This window comes from Marmota monax, unplaced genomic scaffold, assembly GCF_021218885.2.
Source record: "Marmota monax isolate L192 unplaced genomic scaffold, Marmota_monax_Labrador192_F-V1.1 WCK01_AAM20220418_F8-fsc00015, whole genome shotgun sequence".
NCBI classification, from domain to species: Eukaryota; Metazoa; Chordata; class Mammalia; order Rodentia; family Sciuridae; genus Marmota; species Marmota monax.
The window spans coordinates 3708069-3730084 of NW_026692194.1; the positions used below are offsets into that span (position 1 = coordinate 3708069).

The 22016-nt window shown below is 40.2% G+C and overlaps 1 protein-coding gene and 1 non-coding gene across 2 annotated transcripts in view; one reads left to right on the top strand and one right to left on the bottom strand.

Moving 5' to 3' along the window:
* Nucleotides 1-6858, bottom strand: part of Actr2 (actin related protein 2) — a 42889-nt gene extending 36031 nt beyond the window's left edge. Inside the window, exon 1 of the mRNA XM_046422814.2 lies at nt 6690-6858. Coding sequence (XP_046278770.1) covers nt 6690-6737 — 48 coding nt within the window. The 5' untranslated portion in view covers nt 6738-6858. The remainder of the gene's footprint in view (nt 1-6689) is intronic.
* Nucleotides 316-446, top strand: LOC124080188 (small nucleolar RNA SNORA51). Its single transcript, XR_006847622.1, has one exon. It is a non-coding gene; the product is annotated as a small nucleolar RNA SNORA51 (small nucleolar RNA).
* Nucleotides 6859-22016: the final 15158 nt, after the last annotated feature.

Consider the following 22016-nt stretch of genomic DNA (forward strand, 5'->3'; position numbering starts at 1 on the left):
CATTTCAAAGAAGTGTTAAGCAAAATTCAGGAGAACTTATTCATTTTTCCACATCTTCTTAAGTAATTTATTAATGTGACCAAGAAAGATTTGAAGGAACAAATACCACAGAGGAAAAAAATAATACCTAGTAGTTTTTAGTAGTATGTTTGAATTAAAAGGAAAAGAAAAAACACAAAAATCTCTCTTAAATCACAAACTCTCTTTTGTCCTTAAATCAAAATAGAGTTCACCTGAACAAAAATGATATGAGAAGGTAGAAAAAGTATTATAGTTACCCCAACCAAATCCACATTTCAGTATAAATAAAATGTGGGCCTCCTGGTACTTACCAAAGGCTGTGTCCTTACACTGACTATACAGAAAAAGAGGCAGATTAAACCTATCCTATATACACCTCAGTCCAGGCCCTATGCCTGATCTGTACTGTGAATGGGGGGTGGGGGGGCACGGAGTTAAGAAAAAAACACTGCTCAAAATTCTTACATCTCACCTCAAAGTAATGAAAAAATGGGTGGGTCAAAAGTACCCATTCATCTGACTAAAAATGCTCACTTAACATAGATATAAATGTTCTCAAAGAAAATTAGACAATGAATGACTGAAGAGAAAATCTATAAGTTTATAAGAGCTGTTTCCTGCATGTTAAATATAAATATATGATTTATATTTATTATATTATTAAATGAGAAATCATAACAGAAGTTGAAGGTGGGAGGAGGAGCCTAAAACAGAGCTTAAGTAAACCCTGGTGTACAAAAGAGACTCCTAAGGTTGACATGTCTGCCCCTCATTCCGAGCCACATACACACAGTGGAAACAAGAACATGGCACAGTGGCAAATAAACACACCAAGATTTTCTGATAATAACTGTTCGGATGGGTAGCTCATATCTTAATTCTTGAGTCTACTTCAAGTGACAAAAAATTGTCAAGTACCTTAAAACAAAAACTGAGATCTGAAACTACAGATACAAATGTAAACTCATTTTAACTGCTTTTCAAAAATTTTTAAAAAAAGAAGGAAAAAGAAAAGAAAATTTGGCTTTTCAAATTAAAGATATCAAATTAAAACTATATAAGTAGTGGCTGGGGATGTGGCTCAAGTGGTAGCGCGCTCGCCTGGCATGCGTGCGGCCCGGGTTCGATCCTCAGCACCACATACAAACAAAGATGTTGTGTCCACCGAAAAATAAATAAATAAATATTAAAAAAAAAAAAACTATATAAGTAATAGCTTACTGAAAGCAGATGCTATCTTAGAATTCAGTGCTAGCATTCCCAAAGAGTATTTGGATACTCCACCAAAATAAGTAGAAACCGTACTACTTCACATTACTTCAAATGTGAATGCATTAATAATTCATAAGGAAATAATTTAATAATCCATTTGTCAATAACCAACAATCTGCCTATACCTTTCTTACAAAAAAAAATGACATTTAAAAATTCTAAACCATGACATGATAAAATGCAAAGAAATTATTTTTTATAGACCATTCACTTGGTTTCATTTTAAGCCTTGAAATTCCTCCCCCATGTAAATCAAAAATGACTTGGTGACTTAGTTCTCTCATTGTGTGCAAAAGGTTGTGTTTAAGAAATAGATTTTACCATATATAGTTTCCTCTTCATAGTGTGTGGTTTAAACTGGCTCTCTTACTTCCCACTGAGTCATCAAATGGTAAGAGCATGAGCAGGGAAATGTTCCCTCAGGCAAAAATGAAGAATAATCCCAACCACATCTGTTCTAAAAGTACCTTTTTCCTTTAAAAAAAAAAAAAAAAAAAAAAGGTGGGAGAGGGATTCGGGCTTATTGACTTTATATTTTTCCCTTACTAATCTGATGGTTTGGGGGTATTAATTATATAAAAACTTCTTAGGCCACCAAGATATTTTTTTTATTTATTGCATAGCATTTGCAGGATGAAAGCAAAATTTCTGATCTGTTTCTATTTCAAACATTCCTAAATTCAACATATAAATTAGCATAAATCTGATAAAGCAGGTCACAAGCAACTATGAATCTGAATTATAAATGAAAATATAATCATTCTAGCATTGTAAGCTTCTCTGTATCATTAGATCATTAGATCTTATTAAACTCTGTGCCAGTAACAGCACTTAAAAGTCTTCATTTTGTTCATAAATGAACTCACTGCTGATGAAATCACTCAAGTTTGGTAACAGGATACACAATACTAGTGATCTAGGCCCAACTATAAAGGGACCAAAACCTAGTGCTTCACAGATTTCCAAATTCTGGCCTCCCTGGCCACTTGCTGTGACTCTATTTTAGAAAGCAGGTTTGAATGATTAAGGTTGAAAGTCAATTTTTCTTTCTTTCTTTTCTTTTTTTGTAAAGTGTATAAATTATTGAAATCAGATGAATTTCCCTCCCCTAGGCCACCCTAATGAGACACTAGTCTAGCTGGGGGGTAATGAGGAAATGCAGCAGGGCCTCATTAAGTTATTAAACCAACATCTGGCATATGGTCAAAACAATGCACCTACTTTTACATCATTCAATTCTGGGACTGTTAGTGGAGTTTTAAAAAATTGACATCTAGAAATGTAGTTCAGTAGTAGAGTGCTAGTCTAGCATGCCTGAGGCCCTGGGTTCAACACAAAATTCCACCTCATATAGCCTAAAATTTTAAAACCTAAACCCCACCTCCCATTCCAGTGCTAGGATATTGAACCCAGGGACTCACACATAGTAGGCAAGTGCTCTACACTGATCTACATCTCCAGCCCTTAAAATCTAAACCTAAAGTAAATAAGGGCTAATGAAAACACTTTAGAGTAACAACTATTTCCAAGAAGTTTTTAAAAATTAAATCTGAATAAATTATTTAACTGTAAAATAACCATTATAACTTCAGGTATCCAAACAAAACAAGATGTTCATTCATGTCCAGAAGTATAATTAGAAACAAAATATAGACTCTAAGTGGTTCCTAATCCTCTTAAATTTTCTTAAGTATCACAGCATTCCTGATTTGCATATGATTTACATATTATATCCGAGCTGTTTCTTCATTTTCAGCCAATCATGTTTATAGAAAACATGGATAAAATTTGTAAGTAACTACAACATCAAATACATAAATCTTTGTTTAAATTAATTATACTTTTTCATTTACATCATGCTAAGAGATCTTTTATCCTAAAGAGCAAGATTTTAAAATTATGGATTATACATAAGACTAGCAAATGCATACAATCAGCTTTCTAATGTTAGCTAAATTAATGAAACAGTAACATAAAAATTAGCTTGCAGTTAATATTTACACATTTTTTTTTGGTGTGTGTGTGGTACTGGGTATTAAACCCAGGGTCTCAAGCATGCAAGGTGACCTTGCTCTACCACTGAGCTACATCCCTAGCCTTTTTATGTTTTTAATTTGAGATGGTCTCACTAAACTGCCCAAGACAGCTTCGAACTCCAAGGTTCAGGTAATCCTCCTGCCTCAGCCTCCTGAGTATTTGGATTACAGGTGTGCCTACCACAGCCAGCAGCAAACACTCCTATTCTAAATGAACATCAAAAACTCCACTGGTGGCAGCTCCTCCCAGCAGCTCAGGAGGCAGAGACAAGAGGATCGGGAGTTCAAAGCCAGCCTCAGCAATTTAGTGAGGCACTAAGCAACTTGGTGAGATCTTGTTTCTAAATAAAATACAAAATAGGGCTGGGATGTGGCTCAGTGGTCAAGTGCCCCTGAGTAACCCTCCCTCCCCCAAAAAACCCCACTGGTAGCTGGGCAAGATGGCACACACCTGTAATCTCAGAGGCTTGGGAGGCTGAGGCAGGAAAATCCCAAATTCCAGACCAGCCTAGGCAGCCTAATGAGACCATCTCAAAACTAAAATAAAAAGGGCTGAGATGAAGCTCCAGAGTTACAGCACTTGCCCACCACACGTGAGATCCTGGGTTCAATCCCCAGTACTGTAAAAAATAAGGTAAACCTCCTCATACAGAGGCTAAGGGTATAGCTCAATGGTACAGCAATTAGCTAGCATGTGTAAAGCCCTGGGTTTAATCCCCAGCACCACAAGCAAAAATCCCACATACATGTACCCATACTACAAATACAGGGTACCTCAGCTATATCCCTCAAAGAAAAAGAATCCATTAAAAAGAGAGTGCCTGACAGAGTCACAAAGTACTGTAAATTCACTTGAAAAGTATTAAATTTATATAGAGGTTCAATTTGATACTGTGGTGGTTATTAAGCTCATGGTTTTGTGTGTGTGTGTGTGTGGTTTTGTTTGTTTTGTGGTGCTAGAGATTGAACCTGAATCTCTGCTGTGTTAGGCAAGTGCTCTACCACTGAGCCACATCCCCAACCATGAGCTCATGTTTGCTTGTAATCCCAGTGGTCTGGGAGGCTGAAACAGGAAGATCACAAGTTCAAAGCCAGCCTCAATAACTTAGTGAGTCCCTAAGCAACTTATCGAGCCCCTGTTTCAAAATAAAATATAAAAAACACGGTAGAGATGTGGCTCAGTGGTTAAACACCCCTCGGTTCAATCCCTGGTACCAAAGGAAAAAAAAAAACTTCATGTTTTTTTTTTTTAAATGCACCTTTACTGTAGTCTTTTAAAATGCAGTTTTAACTGCTAAGGTAATATATGTATGTAATTAAATTAGTTTAAATATAATAACATGCTTTGTTAAAATAAACAAAACACTGGGGCTCAGGATGTGGCTCAAGTGGTAGTGCGCTCGCCTGGCATGCAGAAGGCACTGGGTTCGATCCTAGGCACAACATAAAAATAAAATAAAGATATTGTGTCCCCCTGAAACTAAAAAATAAACATTAAAAAAAAAGAACTTTTTTCCAATTATTCAGAGAATTCATGAAGTTCTCTCCTCTCACCTTACTCTTTTATTCCTTGTCCCATAGATAACTTATAGAATTTCAAGTATCCTTCCAAAACTTTCATATATAGACACAAATTTGTGGGCATACAAATATATTTAATAAAGAATACACATAAATGGGTTCATTCTAAAACTTTTTACCTTAATAAATTTTAGACATTTCCCTACAAATGGATCTGCCTCCCTTTAAAAAATTATTTTATATAAATGACCTGTTGCATTATAACATTCTTCTTACCCTGGCTCATTTTTTTTTTTTTTTAGTATTTTTTAGTTTTAGGTGGACACAATATCTTTATTTTATTTTTATGTGGTGCTGAGGATGGAACCCAGTGCCTCATGCATGCTAGGCAAACACTACCACTGAGCCACAACCCCAGCCCTCTTGTCCATTTTTAACAGTTCAGAAGAACCTAGTATAATTTTTATTTGTAGAAGTCTATAACAAATCCAGTGGGGGCCGGGATATACACAAAGCCCTGGGTTCATCCCCAGTTCCAAAAACAAACCAAAAAACAAATCCAATCAAGGGCAAGATTATGGCAATAGATGCCAGCTCTAACCCCCCACCAACAATCCAATTTCTTTTTTTTTTTAATTTGTTAGTTGTAGTTGGACACAATACCTTTATTTCACTTATTTATTTTTATGTGGTGCTGAGGATCGAACCCAGGTCTCTCACGTGTGAGACGAGCGGTCCACCGCTGAGCCACAACCCAGCCCCAACAATCCAATTTCCATAAATGAAATTGAGAATAATGAAAAGTGATAGCACTTAAACCAAATACAATTTGTTTTAAAAATCTAAAAGAAAATATAATTTCCAAAGTGTTTTAAAGTTCGACTTAAACCCACTTTAATTCATTATATGTCACATTATATACGTGGGAAGGGGGGAATCACAAAATTTGCAACACTAAAATAGAAATTACTATAGAACGCATCCAAAATAATTAAAGGGCGGGGGGGGGGGTGAAAAGAAATCACTTTCAAAGAGTTTCTAAATTAATGCTTTCCTCGGATTTTTACAATTAGAATCTTCAAGACTGAACATCTGTATTCTGTACTTAAAGGGGAGAGAGAAGGAGGAACTAAAACTGATTAACTTCCCCAAGTCAGTGGAATTAACACTCAGACCTCTCAAATCATCCCATGGAACATGCTCGCTGGTCTCTGCGAGGGTGCACTAGGACCAAACTATCACATGCAGAAAAAAAAAGCAATAGATACACTGCCGATCTGGTTTCCCTTTCTTTCAAGACAGGTAGAAGGAAGAAAAAGCAAAGAACAAACCCTCAAGAAGCACTACGAAAGGGCTGAGGCCAATTGCATGACAGCACTTCCTTTTTTTTTTTTTTTTTTTTTTTCTGCTTCCTGCCTCCCATTTGGTATCTACAACCTTACAGGAAGAGGAAGGCCTCTAGGTCTTTCTCCTTTTTACACACCGGCGAGTCTGAGAAATGGAACCCTTCTCGATTGCACAAACTCAAGTCTTTTACCCAAACCTTAGGATATTTTGGCCAAACTGCTCCGGCTAGAGAATCGAGCCGGCCCCCTAGGGACAGCAGGTGGGGGTCAGCGTCCAGTGCCGGTCTCGCTACCGCTCAGACCTGGGAAATTACGGGGGTGGCGGGTCCAGAGCCGGACCCGCTTGCTCCCACGCCCATGGAGGCGGGAGGCTCCATTCGCCACTCGCCCCCCTTCACCCCAGAGGCCCAGACGTGCAGCCCCAGGCACCGAGGAGCCCCGTACATCCCTGTCCGGGCCTCTGGCCACCGCGGACTCCTCGCCCGGCACTTACCCCGGTTCCGTTGTCGCACACCACCACCTTCCTGCCCTGGCTATCCATCGTCCACCCCAGGGAGAGCCGCCGCCGCAGCCGCCGCCGTCTCACAACCTACAGCCGTCGCCGCCCGGCCCTGGCCTCTTCCTTCTCCCTCTCCGTGGCCCCTCCTTCGGCCTAACTTTCTTCCCCCAACCGGAAGTTGCCGCCCGGCCCCGCCCGCCACTTAGAGAACAGACTGCGCGGAAGGGGCGGGACAGAACATAGGAGGTCGCGACTGGCAGCAGTGAAATCCAATAAGAAACGGCTCCTCCAGGTCGCCTGTCAGGTGGCCGCGCCCCGGTGTTCTTCACCTCTTCTATAGTTTCCTGTGATCTGCTTGACGCTAATGGCGGCCGGCGTCGGGGATGCTGCGGATCTCTCCTTAAGATGTCGCAGGAGTTAAGGGCGCGGTTTCACGGACTGCAGAAGAGGCAGGCAGGTGAAGAACACCGGGTCTGCCGCGAGGTGGCAGTGGAATGTGGCGGAGAAGCCAGCAGGAGAGCGGGGAGCGAACCTGGAGGTCCTTGGTCCCTGCCTACCCCAACCATCGAATGTGCCTTGGTGTGTCATTGCTTCTAGGCCTTTTCAGTCCACAGAGCTGGGATGGATACACACCCACACTTACTTGAAATCACGCCTTGATTCAATACCTCCGGTTCCATACCAGCTCTTCTTTGCCCAAACTCCCTGAGGTCAACTGAGCGAGAGTGGTTGCCTAAGTTTTCAGCCTCTTCGCTCCCCACTTCCCTCTTCAAATAGCCCCACGTTGCTCACATATCTTAAGTATATGTACCTATTTGAACCCAGAGCCTCCACTTTGACATCAGACTACCCCAATTTCAGGTGTGGCCCTGCCAGTCAAGAGTTTTGTGTTGTGGGTAAACCCAAGGTCTGTTCAAAAGGATGATAACCTCTACCTCCAGGGGGTGATTATGAGAATAAAATTTTGTGCACAAAAGCAAGCATTTATTCTGTGGCAGCATTATTATTATTATTATTATTATTATTATTATTATTATTGAACCTATCTGTAATGCTCCTGGTTTCTCCTTTTAATCAATGGATACAGACTTCTCAGGCTCCAAGACCCAACTTGTTACATCTCTCTGATGGCTTTGCTGATAACCTCCACATGTTCTTCTCTCCCCTTCCTTGTCATTACTTTATCATGAATATGTGAATAACATTATTGTATTTATTACATTCAACAAATATTTATTGAACGAATAACATTAACATTCACATAAAAAAGTGTCATTGAGTCATTGAGAACTAGAATTCTGCCTTCCACATGGCTATACGTGTAGGACAATTAGAATAAAACTTGTATTATGAACTTCCAATCCAGTATTCTTTCTACAGTAGTAGCAGCCTCTCACTTTTCACTTTTATTAGACCAGTGGTTTTCAAACCTTTCTAAAGGCATAGAGTACTTTATTCAAATTGGATCATACATAGATCCCAACACATAATATAGATTCTAAAAGTTAACTTGTCATAATTGTAGTTGAAAGTTTGAGAGTTTAGGATGGGTATTAGGTCTTGGGAACATTTTTCCCTTTCACTTGCTTCCATAGTCCTTGAGGTACCTCTGCCTGCTATTCTATGCATTGGTTCAAAATTTCTTTGAGTGGGGGCTGGGGAGTGGCTCAAGCATGCTTGCAGCCCCAGTTCCATCCTCAGCACCACATACAAACAAAGATGTTGTGTCCACCGAAAACTGAAAAAAATAAATAAATATTAAAATTCTCTCTCTCTCTCTCTCTCTCTTTAAAAAAAAAATTTTTTTTTTCTTTGAGTGTATTGTCCTTATCTTACTTTTGTGGTCCCAGTTCCTAGCATTGTGCAGTTTTCCTGGAAGTACATTTAATTGGTCTCGGTAAATTAAAGTCAAGCCTTTCTGTATTTATTTATTTATTTATTCATTTATTCATTTATTTTTGGGTACTAAGGATTGAGCTCAGAGGCACACCACCAGTGAGCCACATTTTCAACCCTTTTTCTTATTTTGTTTAAAGACAGGGTTTCACTGAGTTGCATGGCACCTTGCTTTTTGCTGAGACTGGCTTTGAACTCACAATCCTCCTGTCTCAGCCTCTGGAGCCTTTGGGATTACAAGCGTGCACCACTGCACCCTGCTAGGCCTTTCTGTATTCTTATACTTTTCCTTTTTATGGAATTAAGTGCATTATTTTTACTTTTTGAGAAAAAAACAACATTATTTTCTTCTTATTAGAGAAACAGAACATAAAATAATAGAAAACAGAGAAAAACGTATTTTCACTACCCTACTAAAAATTCATCAAAACACTGTGATCACGCAAAATCAGATATAACACCCCATAGGATATATAATCTGGCATATACCATCTACACCAACTTCATCCTGGTTATTTTGCTTTCTTCACAATAATGTGGTAGAGGGCTTATCTAGCATGCACGAAGCCCTTGGTTTGATCACCAGTATAGGGAGAAAAAAATTCCAGAAGAAAACATGAGAAAAAAATGTTTTTGTATTGATTTAAGCAAAGATTGCTTAGCTATTGACACCAAATCATGATCTACAAAAGAAAAAATTAATACTTAATAGAAAAGTAAAACTTTTAATTCATAGATCAAACAAAGAAAAGCCATAGAATAGGATAAAATATTTGCAAGTCATATATCAGCAAAAGATTTGTATCCAGAATAAATAAAGAACATTTGCAACTTGATAAGAATACAAAATATAGGCTGGGGTTATAGCTCATTTGGTAGAGTACTTGCCTCACATGCACAAGGCCCTGGGTTCAATCCCCAGCACCACTAAAAAAAAAAAAAAAAAAGAATACAAACTATAGCCAGCTGTAATGGTACACACTTATAATCCCAGCTACTTCAGAGCCCGAGGCCGGAGGATCGCTAGTTCAAGGCTGGCCTCACATGTTTGAGGCAAGTGCTGTACCACTGAGCTACAACCCCAGCCCCACATTGACTTTTTATTGTTGTTGTTGTTTTTTCTTTCCCCAGTGCTGCGAACCAAATCCAAGGCTTCACACATGCTAGGCAAGCACTCTGCCACTGCGTTACATTCCCAACCCTTTTTGTTTTCTTTTTATTTTAAGAAGGGTCTTAGCTGGGAATGGTGTCACATGCCTATAATCCTAGAAGCTTGAGAGGCTGAGTCAGGAGTATCTTAGTGAGGCCCTAAACAACTCGGCGAGATCCTGTCTCTAAATAAAATATAAAAAAGGGCTGGAGGGGCTAGTGTAGCTCAGTGGTAGAGCACTTACCTAATACATGTGAGGCCCTAGGTTTGATCCTCAGCACTGCATAATAAAAAATAAATAAATAAATAAATAAATGTATTGTGGCCATCTACAACTAAAAACATTACCAAAGAAAGGGCTACAGATGAGGCTCAGTAGTTAAACACCCATAAATTCAATCCCCAGTACCCCAAAGCAGAAAAAAAAGAAAAAGACAGGGTCTCACTAAGTTGCTGAGGCTGGCCTTGAACTTGCAGTCTTCTTGTTTCAGTCTCCTGAGCTGCTGGAATTACAAGCATGCACCACCATGTCCAGCTTCTTGCTTGCTTTTAAATGTTCTGTGTACATAATTACATCTCAGGACTGGAAGGAAATAATCTGAAGAGTTACTGTATGTTCTATAATTTAATAGCTTTAATTTTTCATGTAATAATCAATTTAGTTATTATCTTAACCTTTTACTGTGGAAACTTCACATGCTCATAAAAGTAAAAAAAAAAAAAAGTATAGTATAATTGGGCTGGGAGTATAGCTCAATGTTAGAGTATGTGCTTAACATGCATAAGGCACTGGGTTTGGTCCCCACCACCACCAACACACACATACACACACACAAGTATGGCATAATGGATCCCCTGAGATCATCCCCTATCTTCGACAGCTATCAGCTTTCTGCCATTCTTGTATCATCTATCTCCATTAACCTACAGGTTTTTTGTTCGTTTTCTTTTCAAGATGGGATCTTGCTGTATTGCCCAGGCTGGTCTTGAACTCATGGGCTCAGCAAACTGATCCTCCTCTCTCAGCTTCCTGAGTAGCTGGAACTACAGTCATGTACCACCATACCTAGCTCCTAGCTTGTTTTTCTTGTTTGCTGGAATATTTTGGAGTATATCTGACTACTTTAAATATATTTTTCTAACAGGTAAAAATTTTAAAAAACCGTTACAATACCATTATTATAGCCAAAAAATAATAGTAATTTATTATTATCATCTAATATTCATGTTCCATTATCTCAACCATGTCCTTTATAGTGTTTTTTTTTCAATCAGGATCTAAATAAAATCTACAAATTGTATATGGCTAGTATATCTCTTCAGACTATTTTGGTTATAACAGTTCTCTCTTATTTTTATTTATTATTTAGTTATTTATTTTGGTTTCAGGGTATTTAACCATTAAGCAACATCCCCAGCTCTTGTTTATTTTGAGAGAGTCTTAAAAAATTACTAAGGACTATGCTAAATTGCTAAGGCTGACCTCAGACTTGTGATCCTTCTCCCTCAGTTGTCCCAGTCACAGGGATTACAGGTGTGCACCACCACACACAGCTCTCTTTCTCTTTTAAATGCCAACTTTGGTTGAATACTAGATCATTTGGTCTGTAAATTTCTCACATTCTGGATTTGGCTGATTGTATCTACACAATGTTGTTTTTCTTGTTCCTCTAACCTCCATATTTTTTATAAACTAGTAGTTAGATATAGAAGCTTGATTAGGTGTAGGTTTAACAAGAATATTCATAAACAGTGGCATGTGCTTCTTATTGCATCACATTTTGAGGAATATGATATGTGGGTGCCCCATGTTTAGTGATATTAAAGTTATTCAGTGGGTTCTGTTGCTGTAAGATGATCTATTTAGAGCTCTCTGTGAACACACCACTTATAGCTTCAGTGACCATTAATGATTGTTGCTTGATTGGACCAGGAAACAGGATCAAGTACTATTTACCTGACTCATAATTTCTCATTTTGCAAGATAATATGTGCTTATATAATTAGCCACTGCAGTTACTTTCAAATAGAAGAATTATAGTTTTGAAGCTAGTTAATGGTTTTTAAAAATCAAACAACATTGGGCACAGTGGTGCCCACCTGTACTCCCAGCTAATTGGGAGGCTCAAACAGGAGGATCACAAATTTGAGGCCAGCCTCAGCAACTTAGCAAGACCCTGTCTCAAAATAAAAAATAAAAAGGGACATATGGATGCTGACACATAATGGGGGGGAGTATAAAATAGAAGTTCACTGGAATAGATAAAGGTGAAGGAAGGGAAGGGAAAGTGGGTGGAAACAGGAAAGACAGTAGAATGAATTCAACAGAACTTCCTAATGTGCATGTATGAGTACACAACCAGTGAAACTCTTCATCATGTAAAACCACAAGAATGGGATCCTAATTAGAATTAGGATCTCCTAATTCTCCATGTATGTATAATATATCAAAATATACTCTACGTCATGTGTATCTAAAAATAGCAAATAATAAAATTAAAAAGGTCTGGGGATGTGGCTCAGTGATTAAGCATCCCTGGGTTCAATCCCTGTACCAAATAAATAAATAAATAACCAACAAGCACAGAGTTTGGTAGTGCACATCTATAATCCTAGTGGCTCAGGAGGCTGAGGCAGGAGGATCATGAGTTCAAAGCTAGCCTCAGCAAAAAGCAAGGTGCTAAGCAACTCAGTGAGATCCTGTCTCTAAATAAAATACAAAATAGGGCTGGGGATGTGGCTCAGTGGCTGAGTGCTCCTGAATCCAATTTCCAGTACCCAAAAAAATAAATTTAAAAAAATGGTAAATGAAAAACAAAGATAATAAACAAGGCTGGGTTGTGGCTCAGTGGTAGAGTACTTGGCTAGCATGTGTAAGGCACTGCATTTGATCCTTAGCACCACATAAAAATAAATGAAATAAAGGTATTGTGTCCATCTACAACTAAAAATTTGGTAAATGTTGGCTAGGATGTGGAGAACCCCACCCCCCTCCCCAGGTGCAGCCACTATGGAGAGAAGGGTGGAAGTTCCTCAAGAGGCTAAACAGAACTACCACATAACTCAGCAATTGTACTCCTAACTGTACACCCAAGAGAAATGGAAACAGTGTCCACATAAAAATGTGTACATAAATGTTCATTGAAGAATTATTCATAATAGTCAAAAAGTGGAAATGGGCTGGGGATGTAGCTCAGTTGGTAGAGTGCTTGCCTCGCATGCATAAGGCCCTGGGTTCAAGCCCCAGCCCCACAAAAAAATAAATTAATTAATTAAAAAGTGGAAACAACCCAAATGTATATCGCCTGAGGAATGGATAAATAAAAAGTCGTACATTCATATGATTGAATATTATTCACCCATAAAGAGGAGCTTGGAAGTAGCCCCACCAGCTGCAGGTCCCGTCTGGCAGGTCCTGGCTTGCCGGGTCCAGGCGGCTGAGAAGGTGGAAGCATTGCCTGAGGAGGAGGTCATCAAGTTTGCCAAGAAGCCATTTTGTGAAGCCCCTGTTGACTCGAGGCTTTTGATGATGAATTCATGTATAGAGACTGTAATTCTTCATGGACCTTTGCATTTGGGAGACAGTGCCCTCAAACATTCTGTGCAGCTGGGAATGCAGGCTTCTGCTTCACTTTGAAGGAAGCATTAATGATTCATTTCCAGAAGACATGAGAAGAGAGAAGTGAGCCTCTGGTATCATGCAGGTTCCTTGCATTGCCCATGGGCTAAAAGAGAAAAGAGTTGCTTCATGAGATTTGATCCCCTTTGTCCTGAAAAGTTCCACACTGAGGCAAGTCCTTGGATCCCCTGCAAGAAAGTCTTCCGGCTTGAAGGGCAGATGTGTCCAGATGTTGACTTGAAGGATATCAGCTCCTAGAAGCCCTCATCTTGGCTGCAATGTTTCCTCCCATCAATGAAAAGCAAGAAAGTGCAGTTGGCTCTGCACCCATTCTTCTGCATCCATGGTCCCCGCCAGGTGGAAATCCAAACTATCAGGAAAGGAGTTGTGTCTCTCTGGACAGATACTTCTCTCCTCATTGTTTCCTGGATTTTACAGTATTACCGAGAATGACACTGCCCTTTCATTGCATTAGGTGTCAAAAGTCATCTAGAGATAATGGAAGTGCTATAGGAAGAAGATATGCAGCATTTAGATGCAAATACTTGCCATTTTTGTAAGAGACTTGAGCAAGTGTGGACTGGTATTTTTGGCGGACTTTGAACAAATCTCTCTTGAATTTTCCTGTGTTTCTGGTTTCTGGACTTGGGAGTGTTCAGGACTTGAGTGTGAGTCAGCCCCATGGGGATGTGGTAGGGGGGCAGTTGGAGCTATTGTGCAGAACCTCAGTGATGGCTTGTAAGGCCACATCCAACACTGCAAGCAGGAGCCGAGAAGGGAGACCTCTCCCCATGTGTTAAGCTTAACTCTTGTTTTATCCAAAATCAAGACTTGTGAAATGTAGCAGAAATTGAGTCATGCCAAGAAGTTGGGATGTTCTGGGGAGCATGGAATGTCATTCTATTTTGTCTCTGCATTATGGTGTGTTACGGGGTGGGGACTTGAAGATATGCTTAGGCCATGGACTCACCTTCCCTGGGAAGGGACTTCTCAAAGCAGCCCTTGTCCCTGTTTCACCTGCTTCCCCAGGAGGACACAACAAAAATGTTCTCAGAAGTTGGCCCCCAGTCTTGGTCTTCCAGCCTCCCAAATTTGAGAAATAAAATTTGTACTATAAATTTAAAAAGAAAATAATAATATTATTCACCCATAAAAGACAATGAAATACTGATGTGTGCCTCAGCAGGGCTAAACCTCAAAAACATTAAGGCCACATTCTATATGATCCTATTTATATTAAAAGTCCAAAATAAGCAAATCTACAGAGAAAGATTAGAGGCTGCTAGGATGGGGGTGGAGGGCAGGAGGGAAAAGTGGTAGAGAAATGGTAAACTGATTTTCTTTTTCTGCATTGCTAGGAATTGAACCCAGGGTTTTGTACATGCTGAGCTTCATTCTACCACTGAGCTATATATCCACTTCCTAAGTGGCAGAGAAATGGGAAATGATTGCTAATAGGTATGAGGTTGCATTTGGGAATCACAAAAATCTTCTTAATTGATTGTGGTGATGTTTGCACAACTCTACCACTGAATTATACACTTTAAATGAATGAATTGTATGGTATATGAGTTGTATCACAAGCTATTTTTTAGGAAAATAAACTTTTGAGGTAAAAGTTAATATATGTAACATAGGGACATGCCTCTTTACTGTTAAGAGTACTAGAGCTGGATTCACTGATCTATTAGTAGGCTTTCCAACCCAAAATTTAACCTTCCTATCAAATGTCCCCATTTGTGATTGAACAAACTCCAAGTTCTAAACATTCAGTCTTGTTTCATCATGTAAACTGATATGAAGAGGGTAGTGTTCTTTCTCCAAGTCAGTTTGTCACGGGGTTAGGGTCCATGCAGCTTTTGCTAAAGGAAGAAAAGGGTCTCAATTCAGCTCTGGCAGGTTCTTGACCTAAGCTGCAGAAAGGTATTTAAGGATTCATCACAAAACTGTTTAAGCCCCTCTGGGTTCAATACCTAATATCAAAAAAAAAAAAAAAAAAAAAAAGCCCAAGAGCCAGATGCAGCAGCCTCCTAAATTGCCGGGATTACAGATGTTCCACTAGACTCTATTCCCTTCTGTTTTCATAAAGTGCCCTTTTTTTTTTTTTGGTACCAGAGATTAAACTCAAGGGGGCTTAGCCACTGAACCACATTCCCAGTCCCTTTTATTTTGAGACAGGCTGTCGCTAAGTTACTGAGGCTGGCTTTGAATTTACAATCCTCCAGCCTCAGCCTCCTGCGCTGCTGGGATTACAGGAGTGTGCCACCATGCCTGACATGAAGTGTTTTTGTTGTTGTTGTATCTCTCTCTCTCCCTCTTTCACTCTGACATTCTGAATCTGTCTTATTTCACTCAATATGATGCTCTCCAATTCCATCCATTTTCCTGAAAATGACATAACTTCATTCTTTTTATTTTTAATTTTTTTTTAGTTGTAGATGGACTCAATACCTTTATTCTATTTATTTATTTATTTTATGTGGTGCTGAGAGTCGAACCCAGTCCCTCACACGTGGTAGGCAAGCACTCTACCACAGAGCCACAACCCCAGCCCCCTCATTCTTTGTTTATGGCTGAATAAAACTCCATTGTATATGTATATTGTGTTTTCTTTATCCGCTCATCTATGGATGGACATTTAGGCATGTTTTAGAACTTGGCTATTGTGAATACATGAACATGCATGGATTGCTATAGTATGCTGACTTGAATTCTTTTGGGAAAATGCCAAAAAGTGGCATAGCTGGGTCATATGGTGGTTCCATGCCTAGACTTTTGAAGAACCTCCCTACCGATTTTCATAATGGTTGTACTAGTTTACTATCCCACCAACAGTGTAGAAGTGTTTCTTTCCCCCCACTTCCTTACAACTGCATTGATAATTACTTGCATTATTGTTTATTATCAGTCTTCTTCTTTTAAAAGAAACTATAAATGGTGACATGAGAAGCATTAGTGGGGAATCAGCTGCATTCTTTTGCTCATGAAGCACAGGGCAGGTTCTTTTCAAAACCTTTAGGCTGATGTTATCTAGTTAATGGATGGTGCTTAGACTATACCCATATCATGGGTTTATAGCAATATCTCTCCAGACATCTTTTAATTAGTGTAAAAATACATTCTGTAACTAACAAGGTATATAGGCACTAACTAACTGGACTTACAGTTCTCTAAAATTTATTGGGTCTTTTTTTGAGCGGGGAATACTAGGGATTGAACTCAGAGCCACTTGACCACTGAGCCACATCCACAGCCCTTTTTTGTATTTTATTTAGAGACAGGGACTCACTGAGTTGCTTAGTGCCTCGTTGTTGCTAAGGCTGGCTTTAAACCTGCGATCCTCCTGCCTCAGCCTCCCAAGACGCTAAGGTTATAGGCAAACCGTTGGGATTATAAGGATGCACCACGGCGCCCAACATTACTGGATCTTTTAAGAATTTTTATCCCAGAGATTCTGGAGGCTAAGGCAGAGGATTGCAAATTCCAGGCCAGCCTTAGCAACGTCACAAAACAGTGTCCCAAATTAAAAAAAAAAAAAAAATTAAGGACTGGTGATGTAGTTCAGTGGTAAAGTGTCCTGGGTTCAATCCCCAGTACTTCAAAAAATAAAAAATAAATGAGAGAAAGAGAGGGAAGGAGAGAGAGAGAGAGAGAGCGGGGCGGGGGGCGGGGAGATAATTAATGGATAAATTTAGGTCTGGAGGAAAAACAGGCCTGGAAAGCAAAGAAGGGTGTTCATAGAGTTTTTAGATTTGAAGTTGCAGGTTGTAGTGCCTCTTCCCTCCTGCTTGTCTCCTTCCTACCACTCCCCATTTCTTCTATCCTACCAAGCTAAGGTAATAATCCAACTTATAAGACCATTAGACTGACAAGGATAGCCATAGAGGCCTTTTCAATGGTGGCATAGTATAGAGGGTAAGAGCTAAGAATCCGACATCACATAGACTTGGGTTTAAAACCCGGTCCCTGGGCTGGGATTGTGGCTCAGTGGTAGAGTGCTTGCCTAGCACGTGTGAGGCACTGAGTTCAATTCTCAGCACCACATTCAAATAAACAAAATAAAGTCCATTGACAACTAAAAAAGCATTTTAAAGACAAAATGACAAAACAAAACAAAAAAACTGGTCCCCTTACTTCCTAGCTCTCTTTTTGAGCAAATTACTTAATCTCTTATATGTATTATCTCATTTGGTCCTCACACCAGCAGATATTGCTAGTCTTTCCCACAGCCTCCATTTTTAACAAATGAGGGACTAAAGCTCAGTAAATTCAGCTGTGACAGTCCAGTTCACATTTCCATAAGTAGTAAAACTGCTGTTTACACCTTTATCTGCCCCGCAACAAGCTATGCCCCCTAATCAATTATAAACCATAACCTCAATTTATCAATCATGGTGTAAACATATTTTATTTACTTATTTATTTTTGGTATTGGGTATTGAATCCAGGGGTGCGCTACCACTAGCTACATCCCCAGCCCTTTTCAGTTTTTATTTTAAGTCCTCAGTATATTGCTGAGGCTGGCCTTGAACTTTTGATCCTCCTGCCCCAATCTCCCATTGCAGTGATAACAGGCTTGCATCACTACAGCTGACTGAAACACACCTTTTATAAACCAAAAAATATGAGTCATCTCCTCAGAGATTTGATATTCTGGTACCACCTGGGCACGTGATGCACACCTATAATCTCAGCTGCTCAGGAGGCTGAGACAGGAGGATCTCAAGTTAAAAAAAACAAAATCCAGCTTCAGCAACAGCAAGGCACTAAGCAACTCGGTGAGACTCTTTCTCTAAATAAATACAAAATAGGGCTGGGGATGTGGCTCAATAGCCGAGTGCTCCTGAGTTCAATTTCTGGTACTCCCACTTCCAAATTTAATATTCTGATTCCAGAACACCTGGTAAATTGAATTTGTAATTTGGTATGTGAATGTGGTATCTGAACAGAGAGAGTGGAACTATCCCCTGCAGAGAAGATTCTGCTCTCTTTTCTGACATCAGTAGGACTTTGATCCCGCCCTTGCTTTTATGAAATTTACATTCTTGTTGGGAGAGATAAATATTAAGAAAGCAAACTTTAAAATATAATAGATTCAGATCATGAGTAGTGCTACAAGGGAAAAAATAGAAAGTGACTTAGGCTGGGGGACACCACTCTGAGGAGGTAACATATATCCTGAACCTGTCATTGTGAAATTCAGCTGTGACAGAAAACCCAGATAACAGTGATTTAGAAAATGAGAGTTTATTTCTCTGCCACATAAATGCAGTTTGTAGGTAAGCCTTCTGTGGCTGAGTGGCACTCCGTGGTATCAGGGACCTAGCCTCTGATGGAGGTGGCTTGTTGCCTCACACCCTCATTAAGCAGCTTCTGTTTCCTAGTGGGCATGGGTTGGTTGAGCTACAGCTAACAGGAAGGAGGAAGGGGTGGGGGTTGGGGTATGCAGAGGATCAAGAAAAGCTAACTTCTTGTTAAAGACTCTTCCTGAAAGTTTAACATATATAATTTCTAGTTCTATCCCTCTGGTTAAAGCCTTGCTAGCCACATCTAGCTAGAAAATACTGTTTCTGTTCTGGATGGCCATGCTGAGTTAAAAATTAGGGGTTATATTTTCAAGGAAGAGGAGATAATAAATATTGAGGGACAACTAGTGATCTTTGCTTTAAAGAAAGACATAGCATGAAAAAAAAATGGCCATGGTGTGTTCATTCAAGGAAAAGAAAGCCAATGTGGTTGGAGCATGTAAATAAGGGAAAGAGTGGTAGATGTAGGGCTCTGAAAACCACAGGGAGATTAGATTGAATTATGGTAGTGGTGACACATCTTTGGAAGGAACTGCTTGCAGTATGTTAAACATCAATTGGTCTCCTCAGTATCTCCTTCAGCCCCTGCAGTCAGATCACCCCCCTCCCCTGTTCCTCTATAATGGAATGAAGTGGTTTTATTCTCAGGTTGGTTGAAGAAAGAGGTACTCTACTCTTAAAGACAGTCCTACCTGAAGACAGGGGCCCTTACTGAAGTCAGTATTCTAAAAGGTGAGAAAACCAACCTCTTCCTATGGAGCTGCCTATAAGCTAGTAACCCACCCCACCCTGCTTTCCTTCCTTTCTTGGAAAAACAAAGCAATATTCTTTCAGAGGCAAGACCTATAGATGACAGTCACCTAACAAAAACAGTCAATTCCCGGTTAGAAGGCAATACAATGAGCCCAATGCAGTGGCAGTGACAGATGCCTGTAATTCCAGTCATTCAGGAAGCTGAGGCAAGAGGATCACAAGTTAAGGCTAGCCTTAGGAACTTAGCTGCAACCCTCAGCAACTTAGTGAGATACTATCTCAAAAAATAAAAAGGACTGGGGATATAGCTCAGTAGTAGAGTATCACTGGGTTCAATCCCCAATAGCAAAATAACTAAAAATAAAAAGATTAGGGATGTTCCTGAGTAGTAAAGCACTTTTGAGTTCAATCCTCAGTACTACCAAAACAAAACAAAAAGAAATATTAAGAAACAATTTTCTAGATGGGTTCTTTTTCTCAGAAAGTTACTGAAGGATGTATTCCTAGAAATGAGGTATTCAAGAAATATGAAATTGGGGCTGGAGATATAGCTTTGTTGGTAGAGTGCTTGTCTAGCATGCATAGGGCCCTGGGTTCAATCCTCAGCACTACGGGGTGGGGGTGGGGGTGGGGGGGAGGGGGTTCTAAACCATATGAAGTCATAGTAACTAGGAGACCAAGGATCCATCATAGGGAAGAGGTAAAAATTCCATGAATGATGATGGGGATCATGAGACAAAAATCCCCAGGAATCAATTCTGCATCAGTCTAGGGCCTGAAGTAGAAAAGAAATCTCTCTCTCTCTCCTCACACATGATAGGCAAGCGCTCTACCACTGAGCTACAGCCCCACCCCAGAAACTCTGCCTCTTGATGTCAGCACATATGGGATTTTAGTTGTGCCTGCCCTCTTCATCAAGCTTCTTGGGTCACACGTCTTATTTCCATCTGAAGTCTCTCCCTAGGAGTGTGCATTTTACTATACAAGTAACATAAAGGTAAGTGCGTGTTACTTTAGTGACTATTTTAGGCATGTGTTTGCCCCTTACCACCTGAAGCTGTTCCTTATCATCCAGGAAAGTCTTCAGTATTCTTATTTTCAGAACTGGACACACTCTGCTTTGTCTGGTTGTCGCCGACATTTCTCCTGACCACATAGTCTCAGAAGGCTGAGCTGCCTTCCCAGCCTCCCACCCACCTCCTGGGGTGCTGTCTTTGCTCTCCGTAGCCTTGAAGAATGATTCACTTTTTAACTCCTGATTTTCTGGTGTGGCTGTTAACCCCACAAGGCTGAGAGTTAGCCTGGCTGTCTTCTTTTCCTGAGAGGCGTTCATCTCTTAGGCCTAAGGTGTCCTGTTTTTCAAGGGGGGAATTGCCGCAGTCTGGCTGGGCACAAATGCCGCAGTCTGGCTGGGCACACAATCACGAGCCACCACACAGCTTGTAGATTCAAACAGCAACTCTTTATTCCCGAACTCACACCAGCCGTCTACAACCACGTTCTGGGGAAATCCACGTTCTCTGCCCAAATCCACGTTCTCTGCCCAAATCCACGTTCTCTGCCCAAATTCACCTCCACTGGGCTTCTATCTCCAAAATATACTGTCTGAATCCCGTGAGAACTCAAGGGGAACTCAGGCAGCAGGATACGCCCTATTCCCAGCAGGAATAATCTTAAACCTTAAACCTGGAACCTAAACTGGGAACGCCCTAAACAAGATTATCTTAAAACCGGGAACACCCTAATCTGCCTTGGTCCTTGAGCAAGGTTAAGTACATTCAATGTCACTGCAACATGGGGTACGCTGGCAAGGAAATTGTCATACTTACTTGGCTAATGGCTCCCAGCAGGGAATGATATCTAACTATGTCAGTAGGTGGATGTTAGGAGGATAAAGGGAAGAGAAGCATATGGTAGTGGGGGTCATAAGAGAGCAAAATGATCTTTCTTAGTAGATGGTTAATAATTCAGAATAGCTGAGTAATTATGTTTATAAATGCAGCATTAACTATTAAATATTAAAAGAAACAACTAAAAGAGTTGAAAGAAATTACCTTGAGGGAGTAGATATTCTGAGTAGAGAGGAAATACAGGGAACTGATCTTCATCTTTAAAAGCTTTATTAAGCCTTTTGACTTGTTTGGGTTTTGAGGTACTGGTGGTTGAACCCAGGGTCTAGTGCATGTTAGGCAAGGGTTCAACCACTGACTGAGCTATAACCTCAGTCACAAACAATTTGCCTTGGGGGAAGATACTGACAGTTGAAGCCAAGAGTGCTATACTTCTGGGCTACATTTATGTCAACAGGTTCCCCACCTCATCCCACCCCCCACCTTTTGTTTCTTTTTTTTGAGGCAGCATCTCACTAAATTGCCCAGGCTGCACTTGAACTTGTGATCCTCCTGCCTCAGCCTCCAGAGTTACTGGGATTACAGATGTACACAACCAGGCCCAGCCTGTTGAACTTTTTAACATGCACATGTGAGTGTGTACAGCGTACTTTTTTTTTTTTTGGTGCTGGGATTGAACTCAGGGCCTTGTACATGCAAGGCAAGCACTCTACCAACGGAACTATATCCCCAGCCCCTGTATTTTGA